At 42.1% G+C, this 25,105-nt stretch overlaps 1 protein-coding gene across 2 annotated transcripts; it reads right to left on the bottom strand.

Annotated features, from left to right (window-relative positions):
- Nucleotides 1-468: 468 nt before the first annotated feature.
- Nucleotides 469-25,040, bottom strand: G3BP2 (G3BP stress granule assembly factor 2). 2 transcript variants are annotated; one of them, XM_031596636.2, is made up of 12 exons: nt 24,858-25,039; nt 18,014-18,132; nt 14,116-14,197; nt 13,483-13,656; nt 13,264-13,354; nt 12,246-12,348; nt 11,255-11,435; nt 10,248-10,346; nt 6,384-6,486; nt 4,604-4,732; nt 4,320-4,438; nt 469-3,391 (listed from the first exon to the last, which is right to left on the bottom strand). In XM_031596636.2, exons 2-12 carry the CDS (start codon nt 18,106-18,108, stop codon nt 3,119-3,121), a joined length of 1,449 nt encoding a protein of 482 aa, XP_031452496.1. In that variant the 5' UTR covers nt 18,109-18,132; nt 24,858-25,039; the 3' UTR covers nt 469-3,118. The 2 variants fall into 2 exon arrangements, with proteins under 2 accessions (XP_031452496.1, XP_031452497.1); XM_031596637.2 differs by lacking the exon at nt 10,248-10,346 and having other exon boundaries at nt 24,858-25,040.
- Nucleotides 25,041-25,105: the final 65 nt, after the last annotated feature.

The raw sequence follows: 25,105 nt of genomic DNA, 5'->3' as shown, positions 1-25,105 counted from the left end.
ATTCTGCTATTGCAACTCATACAACTGTGTAACACTTATAAAACCTCAGAGCTGCTATAGATAGCAGGCAATATTCCACGAAGACGTGAACTTGGCAGAGGACACAGCACACAGCAGCTATCAGAACCTCATCCAGACCATAGTTGCTCCAGAGGGGTCCTATGACTTGGACACTGTTTACCTACAGCACTGTGAGAACAACCTTTTCACCAGCCCTTCTGGGCAAATGCTGGCATGACCAAGCCACCCAACACAAGAAAGGGTTTAACAGATTACTTTTAGCACAAGAATCAGTCCCTCGGTGTCATGAATAAGTAACGCTGTGGACCAGAACAGCAACTACAGATTTGTTCCTTGAAGACATGCAGCTCTCGTTCCTCTCAAGAAGGTGTTTTCTGTTTCGCAAGGATTGAAGCAGTGCTCTATGGCAACCTACAAGAGAATCTTCAAGAGAACTCGGGACATGGGTCAATGCTGCAGACATCAGTAGTTTATTGGTATGTTCAGTCAAAACACATTCAGAATGGAAACTTAAAAATACTTTCCACCTGCAACAATTAAACTAGAATCTACGAGCATATAATGCTTGACACATTACAGCAAAAAGGATGGTAATCCACTGTTGTAGAACTATGAAGCCAGAATGGTCAGCCAAGTTGGTCAAAATAGAACCGTAATGACAAAACACTCCCACTACCCACAAACCAGCAACAAACAGCAATGGTCAGCAAATCCCTTCCTTTGCTCAATGAGGTACATTTACTAAAAGAGGGTCAAGAACATGTAAGAGTCCACAGTACAGTGATGAACTGTTACCACGTAAGCTTCTCCAGATGACGTTCCAATCGTTCTCATGTCACTTACGCAAGAAGCAAGCCAGAAAATGGAATGGCTCTTAATACTCCTTTTTGTTGTCGTTGTTCAGATTATCCCCAGTGCTATTTGCCATACAAATGAAATGGGTGGCAACAAAACACCATCGCGCTACAAAATGAAAAAAAAAAAAAAAAAGAAAAAAAATCCCTACACAAAACACAGCATTGACAAACTGCTAACTGAAGGCAGCAATTTGTCCAAAGGCTTCGAACACAAGTAGAGCTGTGTGTTGAGCAGTTCAAGTACTACAGGTTTCCAGGTAACAGCTGAACATGTCAAAGACTTTCAATGAAAAACTGAAACAAAAAAAAAAAAAAAAAGGAGACAAGAAGAAATGTGCCTCAGAAAAAAAATGTTTATGAACATAGTGCAAGACTTATCATCATGCACAGAAGACCCTGGCTCTGGGAGAAAAGAGATGCCTCTTCACTTCGCCCGATGTAGAAGTAAAATATGTGCAAAATCTCCCAGCTGATTTGAAAACAGCAAGGGAACGCATAATCCAAGGACAGACTAATGCTATGTCCTGTCTGCATTTGCTTCAGATTGCTGTTTTTTGAGGTCTTCCATGTTTAGAAGCAGCTTTAAGTGGTCACGCTGTCACACAGACTCACATCAAACACACACCCCTCTTTCACTCTGATGCATCAGAGCCTAGTGCTCGCTGCCTGCCCCAGCACCAAGCCCAAACACACTGCCTGCTGCAGCTGATGGGAATGTGCTCCAGAATGCCATCCAAAAGCAGACCTCTCAACCTGGAAAACTCACACTTGAAACTGAAGACGACGACGTCTCTTTCCTATCATTTAGTCCAGAGCCACAGTGTCAACTTCAGCTAAGAGTTATGTGCAAAATGAGTTTTAAAAAAAGCACAACTGAAAAATGCAAATACTCAAGAGCTGCTGTGTTGTTTTCTGAAAATTGCAGTATCCACATTGATATGCTCACCAGTACAAGGGACACTCAGTTCTGACTGATCACGAGCTGGCCAAAAGCGTTCATCGTTCCAAACTGGCTTCTGAAATATCCCAGAGAATCTTGCTCCATTTTCCTTAAGTTTGACATTGATTAAAGAGAAGAGACAACCTGGAGACTATTAGATGCCTTCTTCCTCCCTTCCCCCCCGCTGCAAAAGAACAGACGAACTTGTTAATTGAAGAGCAAGGTGGATGGTAATTTCAGCAATGTTTACTGATTGACAGATACTGCAATTTTTAATACATTTTTTTCCGTGATTTTTTCAGATGCGTTGCAGCCGATTGGCTTTGCAGGACAGTAGTTCATACACTACACTGTACAAAATCACCAGCAAGACTGGAATGATGTATTCATAGAAGGCACCATCATGCTTGTTACATTACCAGAGAACTCAAATACAGTCAAGACAATTTTCACCGTACAATGCTTATCGAAGGGGAAAAGGGAAGGAGGAGTGTGTTGAGCAGCCATCCCTGTATGAAGAGGGGCAGATAGAAAAATCTGACGTGAGCTATCAAACTCATTAAGTACTCAGGACTACGGTTTTGAAACTCTAGGTTCTGTTTAGTTAACGGCTAAATGGATTCCTTCTGGAATGAACTCATAGTCTTGTTAAGGTTTGTGTGTGTGCATATGTTGGTCACAGCAAGCAGGTTGGATGCCCGCACCATTTCACAAGCTATTCTGTCTGAGTAAGAGAAAGAAGGTTTTTTTTTCCTCCGATGCCTCCTGCAGATGTCAATACACGAGTTCAGAGTACCCAGTAGTGCATTTTGATGAGTGCGTAAACAAGAGTTTGTTTGGAGCCAAGTGTTCTAAAAAAAACAAAACAAAACAAAAAGGCAAGCTTCTCCGATTGCACAAATTGCACTATTTGTGTTTCCAACAGTAACAGGCAGAAACAGTAACACTTACACAAAATGTGCAGCAGAGGGCTTTGACTGTAAGGACCTGAATTTTATTGGGCATGTCCTTCAGTTCACTTTTGTTGCAGACAGTTTACTGTTTTGCTGTTTTTGTTTTTTTTTTAATCTTTCCAGTCCTCAATTCTCCAAGTCAACATTTATAAATTAACAGTGTGACTTCTGTTGTGAAACTGGGGAAAGAACGTCCACTTTAATTTAAACCGGAAACCAAAGGATGCTTTCACATCAAAGAAATGATCAGAAGGGCGGTGTCACATTCCAAAGCCAAAAGAAATGAACAAGAATGCAAACACGATGGATGATGTACCACTGCCAGGACCGTCTGCCCGCGGTGGAGTTCAGCGACGCTGTCCCGTGAAGCGCCCTTCCATCTGCCCACTGCCACGTCCAGAGCCGAGCTTCTGCGCCATGCCACCTCTTGGAGGGGGTCCTCGGCCGTCACGGTCGCGCATCATGCCACCACCCACTATTCCACGGGGACCCCCGGGGCCTCTATCATTGCGCCGAATATCCCTACGGTCATCACCTCCGCCTCGGGTCTCTCTCTCACGAGCAGCTCTTGTTTTTTTCTCTTCTACGTTCAAGCGCACCTCACCCCGGAACATAATGGGCTTACAGGGAAGATATTCAAGGCACACATTAGTCACCAGTTCACAACATCCATTTATACAACGAATAGAAAACACCACATTCACTGCATGCCTCTGGCTACTCTCACATGTCGGAAAGAAAAACTAACAGTTTCCTGCAACACATAACCTCAGTCCTAAATGTCACTAAAATGATCAGAGGACTGGAGCACCTCTCCTATGAAGAAAGATTGAGGGAACTGGGCTTTTTTTTTTTTTTTTTTTTAGCTTGGAGAAGAGAAGGCTCCAGGAAGACCTCGTTGTGACCTTCCAATACTTGAAGGGAGCGTATAAACAAGAGGGAGAAGAACCATTTACAAGGGTGGATAGTGATAGGACAAGGGGGGATGGTTTTAAACTGAGATAGGGGAGGTTTAGGTTAGATATTAGGAGGAAGCTTTTCACACAGAGGGCAGTGACACACTGGAACAGGTTGCCCAAGGAGGTTGTGGATGCCCCACCTCTGGAGGCATCCAAAGCCAGGCTGGATGTGGCTCTGGGCAGCCTGGTCTAGCAGTTGGTGACCCTGCACATAGCAGGGGGGCTGAAACTAGGTGATCATTGTGGTCCTTTTCAACCCAGGCCATTCTATGATTCTATGAAATGGAATATTATTTTTAATTCATTGGCATGCAAAGAATTAAAATGTCTCTAAATGAGAACAGGGGTTGTCTTTGGTCTTTTAACTTCTGGCTTTTGTCTTTCCATCTCAAAACTCAAGAACCTGGTAGAGCAGTTTAGCTCCCAAATGCTAGAAAGGAGAACTGCTACGTTCTCTTCACCACTTCCTCAAGTCACACCTGCAAGTAACCATGCTTCTTTCTTGCAGCCCCAGGAACAAACTGGGACTGACAACACCACATGGGCTTCAGGGCATTCTGCCTACGCTTTGATGGATGCCAATACTTACTTTTGCAACCAAAATTCTCTGGACTGGCTCAGAATCATCAAATACCACAAATCCGAAATTGGGCAGTTTTCCTCCAACTCCTTTTGTGTTGATGCGGAGTTCAACCACATTTCCAAAGCCTGTGGAAGGAAAAAACCACATGAACAAAAACCCCAATTTACTACCTTCTGCTTCTTCTCAGCCAACACCACATACAAGTTCTTTTGTGAGGTCATACGTGAATACTACACACCTCTCCGACAAAGCACATCTGTTTTGTTCCTCAGACTGAAGTTGGTACTTACTCATGAAGAACTCTTTCAGTTCACTCTCGTCGATGTCATGCGGCAGGTTCCCAACAAACAGCTGATGGCTGTCCGGGTAGCGGATTATTCGGCGATTGTCCGACTCATTTTGCTCCACATCCCCTCTCCCTATGTCAGGGGAAAGAAGAAAGCAGAGACACTGCAGTTAGAATTAGTGCGTAGGCTCCAACACACCCATCTGTGATTAGCACCAAGCACGTGCGCTCAAAACCTTCTGTACCTTATAAAGAAGAGGAGCTTTGTACCTATCATAATGTATTTTAAAAAAAATTGGATTTAAATCACCTCTTTATCAGTTCCTTCACATAACAACACCACCTTTATTTTGTACTCAACAGTCATGCTTCTACTCCTCTATCTTTCATCTTCCACCTTTTTATTCCAAGCAGAAGTGAGAGTTTGCAACCTCTTCACCGCAGCTGAAGCACTTTTAGCAGCAGCAAAGGCTACTCACAGACTTACTTTGAAGAGGAGATCATAGAGTAGGATCTCTACCATTGGTTAATGGAGATTTCATCTCTGTCCCCTGCCACCCACCCAGTAAGATCACAATCAAAGGACTCAGGCTCTGGTACACACTGTCTGTATGATTTATGTTATGGTTTTGTTGTGTTTACATCCAAGAGTAGGAAAAATGTAGATGTGCAACTTGATTTAGCCACAAGTTGCATCTTCCACTCCCTGCTGCATATTACACACTGAGAGGCAAAAAAAAAAAAAAGAAAAAAGGAATGTTAACTTGCAGCACATGTTATGGTTCTTGGTACCTTAAATCCTTTCAGTTCAGTATTGCTCCCATGTGAGGAAATGCCTGCATTGATCAAAGCCAAAAGCAAACAGCACTTCTAAGCCTGACCTCAATCTCACTGAACACCTCTGTCAGACCAAATGAATCAGAGCTGGTAGAGAAGCTCACAGCTGCTGAAGCTTAACCACTGCTGCATGCAGCACTTTGCAAGCTCCTGACAACTTTTTGCTAGGACTTGAAATAGTCACAAGCATCACTCTCTTCCTTGCAACTCATGACTCATATGCATGGTTCCTACCTTCGCTAGCTACTCAATCATCAATGATTATAGCCTTGGACTGAGTACTTTTTATCCACTGCTGAGCAGAGGCTACTCAGGTCAGACTGCTGAATGCAACTCAGAGCACTTTCATGTTCCAACACCATTTCTAATACCTGTCAAGTCATAGGCAACTTTGCTAGCAAAGCCACCTCATGGATTTGGGTGCTCTGTATCAGTCAGGGAATGCTGAAGTGTGGCTGCTCATAGGTGAGGACAAACACAAGGCAGCCAAACCCAGAACAGGCAGTTAAGCAGGATGGAAAAATATGTGTAGAATTATTAACTGTTTGAGGTCAACATAGGGGGAAAGTTTTCTTCTAAAACAAAGAGCACTACAGCCACTTAAGAGCTTTTACTTTCAGCATTCAACAAAAATCAAGGTAGATGGAAAAAAAAATATTTCTGGAGTACCTTTTTGGAATTGTACTGAATCACACAGAAGGTATTTCAGCATGTAAGCAAGTGGTCTGGCTATTAAAAAAGAATTCAGCAGAACAGAGGATTGAAAATAATACCTCAACTCTGTATCAGATCAATTCCCAGTTCAGACTCAGTATCATTTACCCCATTTCCAGTTGAAGACAGTAGGAGTTGGACAGTTCACGATCAGTCAAATACAGTACAGTTACAGGAAGATCCCTCAAGGAGTCACCACTTCTACCCAGCCCCACAAAGCCCCATGAGCTGACCTGGTCGAGGTCCACGGGGTGGAAATCCTGGTCGTTCCCTTGGGCGCTGCTCACGCACGCGAGGAGGTTGAGATTGAGCTTCGGGTTTTGTTTCAACTCTTGGCTGAAACAGGAGGAGAACAGCTATTATTCAGTACCGTCTATTAAAGAAAAGGCCCAGCAAAAACAAAACCAAAAAGCAACACAAGACATAGGTAAGTGGCATGCAGAAAATGAATTCTGGAAGACATACATTCAAGTAAATGCGTTTGGAAATACATTTTTTCATCTCTATAAATTCCTCTGTACCAATCCAGGACTGCAGTGGTCAATATCTCTGCTAAAAGGTTCAAAGCAAACCTCTACCCATCAGAACATCTCCCCAAAGCACATCTAACATTTACTTTCCATGTGTGACCAGACACTCAGACCACTCCGTGATTCACAAATCTCTCGACCTGACTGGAATAGATCAGATACAGCTTCCTCATGCCAAGCTCACACTTCGTGGGTTGGGAGGTATCTCAAGATGGACACTAAGAGATGGACAACCACACTGTCTGTCTGCATCTCTGAGGGACTCTCCCCAGAGTGCAGAAAAATGATTGAGGAAACTACCAAAAGAAAGAGGAGGGAAAAGAATAAAAGGAAACAAAAAGAGCACCTTCTGAAGTACAGTAAGGATTCACGATGCAATATGGCCATTGGATAGTAATTGGTTCAGACTGTCTACTGACGATGTTCTTCAACTTTCCTAATTTTGAGACCATTATGCACAAACCACACTCTTCCAATTTTCAGGAACTAGAACAAACATATCACATTTTTGCAAGCAAAAAATACTTTCAAAGACAATTTGAGAAGGAGAGACAAAACTTCCAGAAACATTTCTACGCAGACTGCTGGATACTGAAATAATGTACAGCATTTATTTTCAGTTTGTGCACAGCAGCTGCAGCTCTACTGGGGTCTTGGAGATGCAAATTCATCCTTTGGAATGTGAGGACAAGCACTGGCTTCTGAGGAAGATGATTAAAGTCAAGGACAATGGCAGTAAGGCCCTGACTGCTGCAGGAAAACAGTTTATGTCATGAATCTCCCTTCTTTTCTTTTGAAGACACAGAACATTTGCTAAGTTACCAATGTCCTTCCACTAACTCCCACATATAGCCAACCTGTACTCACTCACCAGTCCTGCATTTCACCCAGCTTCTCATCTATCACACATTTGCTCACTCCTAACTGAGCCGTGCACATCATCTGGTCTTCTATAATTGGTACCATCAGTTTTTACAGAGTTCTCTGGCATTACTTTAAGAGAAGAAGCAAGCAAATAACAATTTGCAACTCTGCACACAAAGCCACAGTATAAGGATTTCAACAGACAATCAAGATAAAGGAACCACCAACCTCAGCTTCTGGGCCTTTGAGAACAGTGAAGTAAAGATGATTCCATTATCTGCTGGAGCTCACACAGGGAGGGAAGAGACTATGGCTGTGTTTTGGACACACTACTGGCAACAATAGCTAAACCAGCCACAAGTTTTGGATCTGTGATGGAGAGGAGGAAGGGGAAGACACAGCAAGAGAAAGGCGGCTCTGGAGGCTGGAACAATGCCACTTTTAATATCTTATGAGGTTTAAAAGCTTTTCTACAGTGAGTTGCCTCTTACAACAGAAGTGCACACACACAAAGAAGCAACCAGCAAAACAAAGAAAAAACACTAAATGAGATCCAATCACACATCCATCACCTCACTTGTATCACAACAGCTGGTTTAGAAGCAAACTTCTGACTGCTGCTGCACCATCTCCAAGGTGAACACGGACAGTAGAACGCACTGAGGGCCAATCATTCAGTGCCCTAAAGGTGTTATAAATTTGGTACTATAAACATGCTAAAAGCTTGGACCATTCCAAAACATGGAAAGATAGAGCAGCTTTCAGCTCCTTCTCCTCCCTTGAATCTGGACCCTGAAAACTCACATTAGCCTTAAAAAACACAGGACTTAAAGCCCAGTTCTATTTAACACACAAACCCTGCTGCAGGAAGGTCTATCCAAAGTCTGAATGCTTTCAAGGTGATGAAGGAATATAGCCCCTAAACAGATCCTTCCTTGCTCTCATCATTTCCCAGCCACAAGAAAGAGCCAGAGAGCACCCTGCCTGCACGACTCTCCAGCACAGTCAATGAACTAATGCACACAGAGAGGCGAAACAGCTGAAAGTGCCATAAAGGCTCAGCAATGAGGAATGAAGTGGAGTGATGCTGGAGAAAGCAACAGAAGGAACAGTTCAAACTGCTCTGTGGTATCATTGATAAGATAATAACGTAAGAACAGTGACCCAAAGCTACCCACCCACTGCTGTAATCTACCTCCTTGTTTTGTGCAAAGCATCTGACATGAGAGAACGTGAGAGGATGGGGAAGTGCTACCATTGATTTGTAACTCCTTGCAGAAATCTAAAATGTCTTTCCACCATCCTTCTGTACACCGTACCTGAAAAGCATGCAAATCAATGAGCTAAGAGCAGGCCCATTCCATCTCCAGAAGAGCTGAGAAATTTCTTCAGAAACTTTCATGCAGACCTCCTTCAACATGAGGTCAGAGCTAAAGTAATAAAAAGGTGCAGAAAATGACAAATTGCAGAAGGAGCAGAAAGATGTAGGGGATGTCTGTGATTTGTACTTTAGTTTCTTGCACCTATATTTTAAAATGCTTCTTGCATTTTAATTATGAATATAAAAAACCTACCCTCTCTACTGCAGATAAGTCACTGTTACAAAAACACATCTGGTTTTGCTTAAGGAAAATCCATTCTGTATGAGAACACTGCTTTTACTACTCCAATATCAGTTGAACTCTGCTGAAGCTGATGAGACACGTTTCCCTACTACTGCACAGCCATCGCTTGTTTTCCACAACAGCCCCAGAGGAGCAGAAGCAGGACCACAGAAGTAGGGGCTTGGTTTTGTGTTTTTTGTTTTAAACGTGCACTTGGCTTGAGGGTACCCTAGAAAGATCCTTCTCCATCAGTAACAGAGAAGAACTCAGAGCTAAAACAGCAGCTGCCATAAAAAAAAACCAGCTGCTCTACTAAAATTACAGTCTTTGTAAAGCATTGGACATGAGTACCACAACACACAGTGCTTCTGGAGTATGGCACTGGTAGGAAAGATTAAAGCATGTTGTTTATTTGGAGAGTTTTGTATGCATGAAAGCAGCTCAGAGTGTCAGAGCATCTCACCAACTTGGCATGTACAGAACATAAGCTATTGCCCAATCTTTTCGAACTTTCTCTTCTCTCTCCCCTCCTCTCCACATCAGCCTGGGAATGGGAAGACAGCATTGTCCTGACCAGGACATGTGAACCCTTCCATCCCCCACACAGTCATAAGTTGGTACAGGGTTCTGAGACAAATTAAATATGTATGGAGTCCAACATACTTCTGTAGACAATACCTCTTCAAGGCAAACTTGCACCTTCTCAACAAGGATGTACTCTCTTGACTGCTGGGGCACTTCTGCCAAAGAAATTCCCTTTCACACACCCTTTAAGAAATAATTGCTATGGAAGTTGCTTGAGGATTTTTTGTTTGTTTTCAAATCATACCCCAATAAGATAGGTCAAAAAAAAAAAAAAAAAAAAAGAAAAACCAGTGATTTCCTGTTTCCACATGAGCAGTTTTTAACGTTGCCATGGTTACACCCAAAATTACACCTGTTATGTGTATATGCCTTCCACTTAAAACAAGGTGAACGCATTCACATTTAAGACAATTAATTTGTGCAATGAAATTCAAACAAATTGATCTGTTAATTGAAAAACAGAAGCAGTTTGCAGAAGTAATGAGACAATCCAAGGTGTTCACAGATGGGTTACCTGTGAGACCGGTGCTTTAACATGGGGCGGAATTCCAGAGGAGGAAACAGTACCACTAGGAGGCAGGTTTTTACTGGTCACTGAAGCCCAAGAGAAAGCCTGCAGGAAATGCAACAAACCTAGGCTACTCATCATGGAAAACCACTGACATTCCTACAGGGAAACTTGTCTGCTGAAAATATACTTTTGGTTCATAGCTGACTACTTAATGTTACAAAGATATAGCAGGATTTGCAGTTCAAGCCATTTGTAGACTCCAACAGTACAGAGCAGGGTGTGCAGCTCTCACTGCCACTAGTGAAAGAAGCTGGGCTCACTCAGCATCCCCAGCTCACTGCTTCCCTAGCACTGACAATCCTGCAGTGTTCAGTGTCTTCTGCACAAAGGAAGAGAGTGGATTGCCAGAAGTTAGAAATAAAAACAGCAAAGAGAAACAGGATTGAAAAGATACGGGAGACTGATGTCGGAGCTAGAGAACAACCTCTCTCCAGCTGTCATCCACTCCTCCCATCTCTTTCAGCTACCTCCACATTACTAGACGACGCATGGCACTTTTTAAAATTAGGTATCTTGCTTCTAAGGGAGACAATCAAAGCCTCCAGACTTTTTTTTAAACCTATACTACGGATCATTTTTCAAGTGCCAACGCATCATGGGTTGTTTTTTTGTTTTTTTTTAAAGGAAGAGCAGTGGTTCCCATTGCATGAGTTTTCCTTGGTGGTGTCTGGATTGTTTTTTTTAACATACCTTAACTACACATTTAAAAAAGTTAACACATGCACAAAACCACACACACACTTTACAGAGCATTACATCTACAATACATAACTCGAACAGCATTGAAGAATAACTTTTTTTGGTGACATTTCACAATTTTTTTTCTTAAGTATAAATCTAGACAGTTTCAGGTACTGAAGAGAGTTTGGCCACTCAAAATGACTAAGATCAGATCCAAACCTTCTGGTTTACCATCTGCACCAAAAAGCACAGATATGTATTTAACTGACCTTTGGTGGTTCTTGGGGTAGCGAAACAGGTTCTACGGGAGGTGGGGAAGGAGATTTTTCTTCCAGCTCTTCAAGAGCCTTTTCTTCTACCTCAGTCTTCAGCTCCTCAGGTTTTGTTTCCGATTCCAATTCTGGCTCAGGCTCATGAGAAGATTCTTCCAGTGCCTCCTCTATACCATTGCTACAATAGTCAAATGCATTTTATGCAGCTTTTCAATTGCTTCCTTCTTATGGCTTTTTCTTAAAGTTATACAGTGGTAATGATTGATTTTATAATGATTGGTTTTCTAGTTGTCACCATATGGTACCTTTGTATATGATATCGCATTAAGTTAAGCTGTACTCTTATAGCTGCACACTAAGCCAGATTTTATTTCTGCTAATGTCAGGACATTTTACAGTTTTCCGCAAAAAATCTGAAAATTAGATGTAGAAACTCTTGAAGGAATAGACAATGAACTCAAGAACTGTTTCTGTTCATAAGGAAACCAGACAGTCAGTTCTGGCTCTTTAAAAGCAATGCCAATGTGTTTTAAAAAGCACTTTAAAAAAAAAAAAGTCTACTTTTCCAGGGCAACTTCTTAAGAACTACATCTCCCTTTCAGCTTCGAGCACCAGCTAAATTGAGGAGTAACATACGATTAACCACTCTCTCTCATTAAAACATCTGTTCATACGGACTATTATAACAAATCACTACTGTGAGCTTACATAATGAAGACCACATTAAGTATGTACATAAGCACACTTACTGCCTTTTCATCTCATATTTGAAAGTAGAAGTGAAAACAATAACGGACATGAAACCTCCCCTCCTTTCTTTCTCCAGTCACGAAATCAATATTTCAAATGTGATGTTGACACAGCTATCCATATCAGTTTAAGTGTAGTTTCCTAGACTAACTGCTAAATCACATCCAAAGCCTAAACCCAAAGCAATTCTGTTGTTTTTATTTTAGAAAGCAATGCTGTAATGAAACGGCCTTCTTACGTGACAGGATGATTCTCATAGTAGGTACTGCTTGCATTTTCTTGCACAGGTTCAGGTGATGGTTGTCTTTCCTCCTGTTCTTCCTCCACCTCCTCTTCAGACTCTGACATGAAAGAAAGAATTCCTTGAGCACCTCTGCAAGCATACACAAGCCTCACCTACAGTACAAGCACACTGAACTAGTAGTAAAACAAAAATCACACATCATCAAAAAAATAAGGCAAAATGAGCTGAGAAGAAAGTGAAAGCTCTTTCTATTCTCTTCAAAGGCTTTGCTTCTTACTGTTTTCACAAAAATGACACCCCAGAGATATACCATTACTACTACTATTGTGAGGAGGTGTGAAGGATCTTTTAAACCAGTAGAACACTTTCATATGTTGTCCACAGAAAATAAACATTATTAGCTCTTAAAATCACAGTACCTCAAACTAACAAAGTAAACCTCAAACACAAGAAGAATCATTTGTTTAAGATGTTTTGTTCCATGCTGTTGAGATTAAATAAATCCCTGAAGTTACCCAGTACATCCCAGTTGTACTCTCCTTTGATTTGCTTTGGCTCAGTAGACTGGGCAAGAAAAAAGTCACCCAGAACATTAAAGTCAAGTTCAGCTCAGGGACAGAAATGAACCACTGAACATGATGATGACGATATGGGAGTGAATGACATTTCCTATTTGAAACGCCAGTTACATTTTATTTGATTGATCACAGAAATCTGGTCTCCTAAACAACACTCAGATGTAGCAAAACTACTACTTCTTCACCAAGTCTCATCCACCCCAAAAGGCAGTGCAGTCCCCAAAGAAATAAGGTTTTAATATAAGACCTCCATTTTCCAGTGTTGAAGACAGCACACAGTCCTAATATTATCACCTATGCTCTCCCTTAGCCACATACTACGCTACACGAGAATGGAACAGTTTGCATCTTTCTATGTCCTCCAAACACTCTGAAAGATAGGCAACATTAGAGGAACAAGACCAACTCTACGCCACAAGTACAGTTCTTCTCACCTTCATCAAGTTCTCCTTCAGAATCCCCAAATACTTCATCTTCATATCTGAAGATATCATTATGTACATAGAACTTGTTTGGAACAGACCCCTGTAAAAGAGCAACACACACTTTGTTGTATATATGATACATTAGAACTCAGCAATATGTATGGATTGGAGATGTAAGCTTTGAGGCACATGCCATTTGAAGTTAAACATGATCTTACATCTACTTACCTCTGGAGCAAGTACAAAGGTCTGCATGAATTTCCTCATAGGCTGCCCATTGTTAGACAGCTCCCCCATGACTTGCACCACCACCCCATCGCTCAGAGTGGCATGAGCATCCACGTGGCGAATCTTGGTGTGGCACTCACTGAACTGCAGTGACATCACCTTCTTGTGTATCTCCTGGGAACAGACAGTTATATTTTAGCTACACTGAGTTTTATATGCAGCTTCACGCCTAAGTCTCAACAAACAGAAGAAGTCCCCCACTGAAGCTCAAAAGGAAAAAGCAGGAACCCAGGAACATCTTTCACTGAGAAAAGTCTACCTGAGCTCCAAGAATTGTTATTATGAAGTTTTTCATCATGATTCAAATACCATTCAAAACAGTCAAAAAGGTTACCCTTCCTAAATATATTTTCTGCAACTGGATGCAAAGCTGATATATCAAACACAACCCACAGTAACAGCAGCAGCAATCATGACAAAAGCCATGAAAGATTTATATAGGTGTCTGAACAGGAGGTACTATAGCAATGCGCTATTTCCCAGATAGGAGAGTCAAACAAATTGTTTAAGAATTCAAAACTACATTAAGTTCTGAACATTAGTAAGGACTTCAGGCCCAACGTTGATACATACAGCTTGGCCATACACTGCTTCTTGTGGCTTCCCACTAGCATCCAGTCCTCCATGGACATAAGAAGAATTCCTGCCATAAAACCTGCAAATGAAAAGATAGTAAAGATAATATCAATGAAAAAAAAAAAAAAGAGAAAAAAAACAAGAGCCAAACCCAACAATATTTTAGCCACCAGTTATAGATATCAAGGTATTTGGAATTTCAGCACAAACAATTCAGGATCAATTCTAAGATTCCAAGAATACAGAAGGAAACATGGTTAACATTCAGCAGTCTGATTTGCCCACTATAACTGGGTTGGCTACTTGGTCTTGGGGTTCCCTGAACATTAAAACATCTGCCTGTGGTAAAGCCAGTCTATCCTCTACAATTCTTACAGTTAGATAGCAAATGTTATATTATTTGCACTTATTGCACAATAATCTACAATAACTGAAGCACCACTTCTTGCCACCTCCACTGTTTAACTTTCAGCACAAAGCTCACATTTTGTATTTATGACACCCAGCTAGCAGCAGTGGCTTTTTCATCTTGCACAGAGCACATGTCTACTGAGCTCTTAAACCAATAAAAAATGAAAATGAAAACCATTTATTGACCCAATTTTGGATTTGTTTTCAAAACCACTTCCCCCCTACCCTATGCATCACACACTTGCTTTCAATATTTTTCTTACATTTCAGGGATATTTTTGCACCCTCTTTCCACTTCCACTTCCAAGTGGAGTCTTGAAATGCCCAAGTCACATTTTGTATTTTTACTACCAGCCTATAAAGCATGTGACAAATGCTTAATACTCTGTAAGTTTACATTAATAGCTGAGAAGGCAACAACATAATGTTGCACTTCATTTCAAATCAAGCTTTGCCTCAGGAATGACCGCGTTGGGTCTTAATTCCAATAGTTCACCACTTCCAAAGGATTCTGCTAATGTCCACCCCTTGATGGTGTTTAACATATGAAATAACATTTCCTTTTGGTATTTCCATGAACTATTTATCACACAGATAGCAAGGATACAAAATGTTTGTCTCCTGATAAACAAGCAGTGCACAGCATCAGCATTAAGATGCGGAATCAAATGTGAGAACATGCGCATTTGCCATTTCTTGTTTTATCCCACAAGAAACTCCTTCCAGTTCCAATTTCCTACATACCAGGCCAAGATTATAACTGTCCTTCGTTTCTAACAAGAAATTAGAACATAAACTATTTTCTTCGGTACCAGCTGCATAATGGTGGCTTTGAGCATGCTCTAGGACTTTCTAACATAAATAAAAATCAAGGTTCAGTTGAAGCAGCATGCAGGCAGGTGGGAAACCACCCTTTAACTCTCTGCGGGTCAGTGTATCCCATCAAGTACTTCCACAGGGGGACCAGTAATTCTAGTTTGCTTTTAAGGAACTGTTCAAACTCTCCATCAGGCAGAAAATATAACAAATGGGAACTGCAGATCAGGAAAGGAGGGTTTACTGAGTCCCCAGATACATGGAAATATGCACTGTAAAATAAGGGGCAGTAATGCTATATAAATGACACCAAGCAGGACCCATTTTGAAGGCAAACTCCTAAAATCTCTGCATGTCCCTCGATAAGCTTTGGAAAACAAATGGTGACAGACACTTGGTGCATTTCCCTTGAAGGATAAATCAAGAGCATTAACACTTGCTGCCAAAATCTCTTGCTCACTGCAAAAATTAATCCTTTTCTTTCACCGTCAGGTTCTGGGAAGCCAAGAATTCAAAATGTTTCTATGGCAATGTGCAAGTTGTTGCTTGAAGTCACAGCAGGAAGAAGATCAGAGAGAAGGTGCCCTCTCAGAAGAGCATCACACACACACAAGGTGTGGCCAATGAACACAAAGGCAAATGCCCTCAACGTGTTGAGTGTCTCTACAGACACTCTTTTGCCTCATGTGCAGCCTGCTATAATTTTACGCCATCCTAAACTGGAAGCATCACCCCACATCCAAAATGCACCAGGGAATGCCAACTCTATAATACTCATGTAGCCAGTGTTAATATCAGTGCAATGGAATTAACACTGCACTGATTTTTTTTTTTAAAAAAAAATTAAAGGGGAAGCAGGGGCAAGGCAAACCTGAAATAGTTGCTTGGTCTTCGGCTGAAGCAGACAGAGAGGAAAAACATACCAGCAGTATTTTGCTTTCTAAATCAAAACACATGTTCTCCTCCTCCAAGTCCTGCCAAGGTTACAATTGCTATCATTACAGGTAAATGCTCTTGCAAACAAAACAGACTGCTTTCAATAGTGAATTTGAGGTATGGGTGATTTATCCCTATATTCAACTGTCACTGAAATAAAAATGTTACAGAAAGAAAAGGGCAATCTCCCAGCACAAGTAATAGAATTCCCCTTATACCTTTCATACTAAGCTGTAAAGCACTGCATAAACACCTCATAAGCTTTTTCTGTCTCTCTATGCAAATACTTTTTGGTTTTAAAGTGAAATGACAGCATACTTCACAATAAACTTGCCTTATCAACTTGGGCTTTTCTATCCTTCAGCAATTACCTGATTGCTCAGGAGTTCCATTGCATCCTTTGCTCAGGTATAATTGGTGTTGTCACACCCTAAGTCTCTTAGAAGAATTTCAACTTCCCAGTCTTCACAGGCAATGGATGTTTAGACATATGGACAAGATACTAACTACTGACAGAGCAGGTAACAAATCTATCTGAGAGCTGCCTCTGAAGCCAACTAGAAGACACAAGCCCTTTCCCAGGCCATTTGGGGAGATGCCCCAGAAATGACACTTACGTGAGGAACACAACTCTTGGATAAGAGAAAACTGCAAGTTTATACACAGGTACCAGTGTATTACATGGATATATTTATTAGTTGCTTGTTGGACCTAACTCTTTTGTTCAAGTGTTGGGGCAAGGAACAAATCTGCGATTTTTGAAAATGCTGCTTGTGTCTCCAGCTGGACTACAAAGCCTAGTGCCTGGAAACATGCTGCTCAGCAACCTTACACCTTAAGATGTACATTTAAACTCAGAAAAGAAAAACAAACATTGTTCCACAGCAGCTCAGTGATTTAAGCAAAAATGATACCATCCATTTTTCCTATCTCACAGCTTCAGATGAAAAGAGACATTATTCACAAGGCTGAAGTCCTCAGCTTCCCATCAAGGAGCTCTAACTTCTTCAACAATTCCATTTCTCCACAATCAACCTGATGTCAAGTTCTGAGAGAAGAGAGATCCAAGCAGCAATGGCTCTAAAAACAGCAGCAACAAGAAACACTGGCAAAGCTAACTTCACCTTTATCAGAAGTCTGTGTTGTTCTGAATCCAAATGTGGAAATACAATATCTTAAGTGACAAACTGTACATAGGCAATCAGAACCATAAAAAAAGGAACACATCCAGAGCAGCAGTGAAACAGCGGGCACAGGTAAATAAAACCTGTGTATGTGTCAATGCCTTGTCCAGGCCCTGACTTCTATACTCCAGCCATGACCTAGACAAAAACTTCTCAAGAGATAATACAAAATTCAGTATAGTGAAACAGTCAGCATGCTTGTCTCAGGTGCAGCACACAGGTGCTTCATCTGCAACTTTCCTTCCTTTTCTATTTTTTTTTTTTTTAATATATAGAAAATTGTTTCTCTGATGCTTCAACATTACCATCCTACCAGCTGAGAAACAGCTCACTTTTCCATCCAGGAAATATCTTAAGAACAGCCAGACATCCTTATAAATATATCTGGTTCTGGAATCTAAAGGCTTTTTCTGTAACATGTTTTCCAAGAACCCAATAGTTAATCAGGTCAATTTCCTGCCACACTCAGAAACTAATGAGTATCTGATTTTTAATAAAGAGCACATGTTTCTGTTCAAAACCATTGGTTACTGTTGTGTCAGTGTTACCTGTGCAGGAAGTCAGGAGCTTTATTGAGCAGAGTGTAGTACTGTCTGACGAACTCCCGCCCTACAAGCAGGGGACTGGGCTTCTCCATCACCATTTCTTTGGTACACAGGGTCGAATGCTGCAATTAAAAATATTCCTGTTAGTTTGAAGACAACCCTATATATCACAATGTCCTAATAAAAGGATGAGTATAGTAATATTAGAAGTGAAACAATTATGTGAACAGGAACTTGAATTCAAGATCCATCCCCACCGTTCCTTGGAGTAAATACAAAGATTTGTCTGTTAACATCCCATTCTGACTGAAAAGAAATAGGGAAAACAAATGAACTTTTGCTCAGTTGCTTGTAAATGGGGCTCTTCCTACCCTGCCCTAAGATAAAAGAGATCATGGGGAGTGTCTAGCACTATTTATTTGACTTTTGGCAATTAAACTGACAAATAATTAAAAGTTTGGAATAGATCCTAATGGGGTTTGGGAGAATTGGGGAAAAAAAACAAACAAACCAACAGTGAAGTAGAATGGGTTGAGATAAAGACTATTTAGAAAAGGAAAAAAGAAATAGCAGTAATGATAATTTTATATAAGCAAAACAAGCAATGCACTGGCAATTGCTCAGCACCTGCCAACCAAAGCACAGCCAGTCTCCAAGCAGTGGGGAGTTGGTCAGGGGGTGCTGCCACTGTCCTCAAGCATTTTCTGCAATACATCATGCAGCACGGAATACCCCTTTGGCCATTCTGGGTCAGTTCTAATTCTGACCCCTCCCAGCTCCTTGTGCCTCCCAGTTACCTCACTGGACAGGACAGTACAAGTAGCCAAAACGTCCTTGGCTCTGTGCAGCACTGCTCTGCAATGACCAAAACATCACTGTATTATCAACTCTGTTTTTCCCCTAAAGCCACAACAGAGCATCTTACCAGATACTATGAAGAAAATCATCTCTGTCCCAGTTGAAACTAGGACCCACATGAATAGACCTTCTACCTGCAATTTCTGCAAACTGGCTCCTATTTTCACATGGTCTACCTGGAAGCATGATCTCATCATGGTATGCAGTAACAATGCATCTCCCACCCCAGTCCTCTGTTCTCCAGACTTCAGAGTCCAGCACTCTCAGTCCTCTCTCTCAAGATATTCCAGTCTCCAACAACCTAAAATAAGATTTCTGTTTTCTTATGAAAATAACCTCAGCAATCAAAACTACGGGCCATATAAAGGGTTGTTCCCATCACAGCTTTCCAAAGACAGAAAACACACAAGGAGAAATTTAGAAATTAACTTCAGCTCAAAAGAGTCTGTAATTAAAGTTGAATTTCATACAGGAGTATCACAAACACATTAGATCTGGCATCAACAGGACCTGATGAAAACAAAACACCCAAGTACTTTTGCTCATGTTCTATTAAAATAACCTCAACCAAGTCACAAACAGTACTTCAAACTATTATCAAACACCATGAGTCAGAACTGCGCTCAAAGCAATGGTGTCAAGAACTCACAGCCAGCAGGCAAGGTCTTGAACACAACTTCTGAATCTGGAGATAAGAAATTAGAAAACATATATAGGCTTATCTAGAATTTTGAAGACAACACTCCAAGACTTGAGAACACTGAATTAACTGGGACTTGTGGCAACTCCCAAATGATGTCAATTTTTAGGTATAATTACCAAAATTATTTCCAAGAATATAACAGAACACCACAGGCTTGAGCCATTGAGCCACGCCCACGCTCAAAGTAGCATCTGCTGAGAAAGTCAATGTGAGCCATGGGAGGATCTTCCTGACCTGACTCAGACTACAGCAATGGTGTGCACATGCAAATGGTACTTAGAAGTCAACCTTAAAAAAGTAAATAAAAATTAAGGAAACAGGTGACACAAACCTTCTCTGCTGTCCTGTGCCCAAGAAGGTGAGAACACAGTGCCACGATCACCACAAGCACTTGAGAGAAAACACAGGGACAGAACTTCCTAATTTCTTTTCTTTTTTCTTTTTTTTTTTTTAATCAGAACATATTAAAGAGCCAATCACAGCCAGCACGCATCCCTGTGAGTATAGCATTAAGCACAGTACACATGTTAACAAATTGCTGCATACCGCATGGAGCACTGAAAACGCCTCCGGGTACAAAACACAATAACCTATGAGGGAGTTATTACCCCACACCAGATCCTATTGCACACAAGTTTTTCCTCATTGGAAGCTGTGCTATTTCAAGAAAGGCCACTGAAACCTTTCAGAAAACCCAAGAAAGACAAGTGCACAATAATCACACACAGCTAACTCTTCCTGTACAGCACAGAGAAATGGGTTCATGTTCTGCTGAGAGAGATGTGTACAGTCCACCTCTGCCCATGTTTCAAGTGAAAGGACCACTGCCTCACAGAATACCACTGTTTAACAGGATGTATCTGTATAACTCTTCACCTGTTCCAGCATCATTCTCTGCACCATCTCTTCAAATATTCTTACAGAGTTAGAAGAGGCTTAATGAACCTCTAAGTCATTAGAAGGCAACTAAATAAAAAGGCTTGTTATCAATCAACATGGGTCCTGTGAACTCAGGTTTACTGAAGATTTACACTTTGGTTGCCCCAGGTAGTGCTGCACCTCCTCAAGGCCCAGGACCCAAGCCCCAGCAGGCCTGGCGATTTGGGAGCTGAATGTACCTGGGATATTTAAGCCAAAACATAAACTGCCTGAGTGCCAACAAAGGTGATTGCTGATCTGCACCAATGTGAACAGTCAGGACTGAAACCAGCGGTTATCTCTATGTTCTGCCAGGCACTAACAGAAGCCCCATACATAAACATACTCTAAAGGAGCTTTTTTTCCAATTTTCAGATACATACTTGCAAGACAAAGAGTAACAATCTGAGCAATTTCTCACTGGAATAAAAGGAATTAGGTTTTTTTTTAGATAAGCCTCCACAGTCTTTAGGAAAACATCTTCGTAAGCACTCATCACTAGAGATTCTGGAGTCTATACTGACCAGAAACAAAACACTGGCACAGAGATAGCCAACAGTAGAAATAACATTTTCTGTTGGTTTCATTACAGCAACTATTGTGCTACAGAAGCCCCTTCTGCCAGACACCTGACAAAAGCCACACAGCTGAAGCAGCACAACCACCCCCAGGTAACTGCCTGCAGGCAAGCTGCCCCAGCAGCTAACCAAGTAGACCCAATTTGCTGCATTTGTGCAGGACTGCCATTTCCTGTGCTAGCAGCAAGGCATGCTGAATTCACAGCGCATTCCTGTGCCGAAGAAAACCACACCCACACTAACAGACCTTGTATCAGACTGCAGGATGAGGACCCAAGGAAACAAAAGATATTTTCTTCTGAAAAGCAACACCAACTACAAATGAAGGACAACACTGAAATAAGTATTATCTTTGTGACAGCAGCAAAGCTACATCTGGTAACATTCCTCTACAGGGTCATTGCAGACTTCTCTCAGCTCTGCAAAAAACGCCCTTTGATGACACTGTTAAGAGACAAAACAATGAGACATAGCTGAGTTAGGACAACTGTGCTCAAGTGCTTGGCTATCAACTGTAGCAATAATTACTCAAGAGAATTAATAATGGCATGCATTCAGCCTATAATAATCTTTATGCACAAAACTTCCATTTATTAAACTGTGTTTGTCAATTCTTCATGTAGAAAGGGAAAAATAATTAAAAAAAAACCCTACCAATCCATCAGTTTGCAAAGAAAGGCAGCAGCAATTTGCTTCTAAAGAAGTACAGAGGGGCACAAAGTGCAGAGCAGTCACAACATCCACCAACACAGATCTTACCTATCAGATCTTCCACATTACAGAAACTTTTGTTTTTCTTCAAAACAAAGTTTCTGATACAATTTTCCTTAGCACGTAGAAGCAGCAGTGTGATCAGTCACATGTGACAAGGCACTGGGGTAGGTTATGGAGGTGACGTGCCAAGGACAGGCAGGCTCCACCTTATTTAAAAATATATATAAGCAAATTAATGCTTTTGATGTATTGACAGGCAAGTTTCATCCTCCATACTCTGACTGCAATTCTTCCATGACTAAAGGTACATTGGCTAAGAAGCTACAGCTTCACAAATATCTGCAGCAGCATGGTTTGTTCTTGCATTCAGATGTCTGCAGCTTGTGCCAAAATTGATTACCAGGATGGAATATACTATTTAAATTGAAAATAACATTTGGCAAAACACTCTTGAAAAATCAGAAGATGTTATCCATGCAGTGAGCACACAGAGTGAAGTCCCAGCAGATATCACGCTGCTTCCCATCTAGCAGCAGTGGAGGAAAAAAAAAGGAGAAAGTGGTTTTCTCCATGTTGGACAGGTTTCTCCTAAACACAGACCATCATGAGAGGTAAAACTGGGGCTTCCAGAAGGCCAAGAACCAAACACACTTATGAACTGCTTTTCCTAACACAGACAACCAAATAATGCCTTAAAGAACATGCTTGCAGTTGTGATCTATATGAGATCCCACTGCTGCAATACAGTGCGTGAGCAGCCACACCTTGAATAAAGCAAAAACTTTGCTGCAATGGTCAGTCCAGCTGGCACAAGCTGTAACACAGCCCTGCAACGCTGGGAATATTGCAGGCAAAAGCAGAATAAGCACTGACCAAACTGAAACAATATCAAGAGCACAACTGAAAGTCCCTGACAGCCCTGTTCATTCCTAAAAGCACCTTCTCCCTTCCTTGCCCTGCCAGGTAAGCGTTCATATCATCCTCCATCTGCAAGTAAGAGCCAGTGTACCTCAATAATATCTCAGAGAATTACTGTGCTTTATGATCTTCTTTATCAAATCCAATAGGATCTGAATTGGCTGAGCCCCAGGGCAAGACATGTGGCTCTTTCCAATCAAGCTGTTCTGTGGTGGGTTTTGTTTTATGCTGCTTTTTTTCATTTTTTTTCTTTTTTTTTTTTTCTGAGGAGCTTAATGGCACTGTGTATTTTAGGCATAAGACTACTAATAGGGACCATCAAAAAGAGCCAACATTCGCCTGAATAAAAGCAACAATAGCACCTGCAGTCACTGCCACCTCCTCCCAGGAAGCCCATTCAGCTCCCTCTCCCTGGATGCTACCATTCAGCAACAGTTACTGTGCCTTCCTCCTGTCACTAAATATACCCACCAGCCTGACACACTGCTCTTCTCATATACTCCTGAGTTGCAAAGAAGGTCTTCATTTGTCATATGGTCTCAAAAAAAAAAAAAGACATCCAGTATCACAATTGCTACATGGAGAAGGAAGAATCAAATTCAACACTGCATGTTAAGACGCTACGTTTGGTCAGTATATGTTCAGCACCCAACTATACTCTCTCAGCCCGACTGTAGATGTATAATTTGAAACTTCAGTTTTATGCAGAACAACATCAAATCCATAAAGACAGTAGTAGATCAGTACATTGGATGGTTGGCTCCCTGTGCTCTCTCTCCAGTTTAAGCTGTGCTAATGCAGAAGAGATTTTATTCTGCTAATGAAAAATTCATACAATACAGATCATAGTTCCCTACAGTGAGCCAAAATCTGCCAATTGAAATATTACAAGAACATTTCCAATGGTAAAAAGGATTAAACCCAAGCTACCAGAACCCTGAACAAGTCTGGAAGTAGGATAGTGTTCCCTTAGGAATTAGAAAGCTTTCCCGAGACAGGTATGACCCTACAGGCATATATGTATGGTCACAATGAACACAGAACACCTTTTTAACAATTAATTAACTCCAGCAGTTAAAGCAAGACCAGTTTGGCAGTAACAACATCTTCTGAGCTAGGAATGTAAGGTTAAGAATGTGGTACCTGCTCATCACAGCATAACACAGATCTTCTGCCAGGGGCTTGCTATGCTAACACAGCTCTCCTGAAAGGGACGTGCATGTCCATAGGAGGGCTCACTCCATGACTGCATTGCATTATGCCACACAGCACTGAGCAGGGCAGCATGGCTACGCTGCAGAGAAACCGCTGCCACTGAACTGCAGAGTGACCTTATTCTGCTCCTGCTTACAAATTTACAGCATACAGAAGGGAAAGAGAAAGACCCTGAGACAGCTGAAAGCACTTTATATGAACAAGAAAAGCATACTAAGAGTTCTCTCTGCCTTTACATCTCTCTACCACTGCAGGTTAGAGAGCAGGACACTGTCTTTAAGCATGTAGTTTGCACATCCAGAGCCTGCTGAGCTAAGAAAAAAGTACTGCACCCTGTGCCTTTGCAGACCAGAACCACTTCAGGCATCTTCACGCTTCACTCTGTAACAAAGCAGAACACTGGCACACTGAATTGTATCTATAGAAGACTCAAAGATTGCAAAAAACCATACAACAATCATAAAAGCTACAAAATGAAGTAATGTTTTCTGGGTGAAATGAAGCCATGGCCGCATCTTCCCCCCCCTTTTCCCCCCCCACTGCACTGGCTCTTCCGGTGCCTGGCGCAGAGCTCAGCGCCCAGAGGCACCCCACCACCGTAGCAACGCAAAATCCCCGTAGTGGGGATGCTGCTGCGCACCCACGGCGCTGCGTGATGCAGCCCTCCGAGGTGAAGGGCAGCAAAACCTGAGAACACCCTGCGCTCTGCTTAGGAACAAAACGAGAGTCTCGCAGAAACCCGCTCGGGGCGTAGGGATCTTCCCCTGGAGGCTGCCCATAAGGCTGCAGAAGAGAGAGGGACCCCCCAGCCGCCAGAAGGAGCAAAAGCCCCAACCCCGCCGCACGGCCAAGGCCCGAAGGCGTTGCAGCGCGAAGGACGGAGCGGACCCCGAGGCGCTACGGACCCCGCGCTCCCCTCATCCCCTCCTGCCACAGCGCTCACCCGGGGAAAGAGACTTCGGCGTGCGCGGGGCCGCGGCGCTCCCCCCGGGGCCTGCTCGGGGCCGGCAGCGGTGTCACAGGGCGGAGGGAGGGGCCGTGCGAGGTGACGTCCGCGGGGCGCGAGTCGACTCTGTGCTTCCGGCGGAAGTCTTGGCACTGAGCTCACTGACGGTACGGGGTGGTGCTGTACTTCCGGCGGAAGTTCCTTCGGCTGAGAGGGGTCAGTGTCTGGCTGTGCTTCCGGCGGAA

This window comes from Phasianus colchicus, chromosome 4 (assembly GCF_987193195.1).
Source record: "Phasianus colchicus chromosome 4, bPhaCol1.hap1.1, whole genome shotgun sequence".
NCBI lineage: Eukaryota > Metazoa > Chordata > Aves > Galliformes > Phasianidae > Phasianus > Phasianus colchicus.
The sequence above is the reverse complement of the archived record's forward strand: the minus strand, read 5'-3'. Positions and strand labels throughout refer to the sequence as shown.

Bases quoted from the DNA above. Each gene is read 5' to 3' on its own strand.
- G3BP2 (XM_031596636.2), bottom strand. From the start codon at position 18,108: ATGGTGATGGAGAAGCCCAGTCCCCTGCTTGTAGGGCGGGAGTTCGTC. The intron at 10,347-11,254 runs GTCAGTTAAATA...CATTTCCTGCAG, and splicing joins TACCCCAAGAACCACCAAAG to GCTTTCTCTTGGGCTTCAGT. The intron at 6,487-10,247 runs GTAACCCATCTG...CTCCTGTTTCAG, and splicing joins TTAAAGCACCGGTCTCACAG to CCAAGAGTTGAAACAAAACC.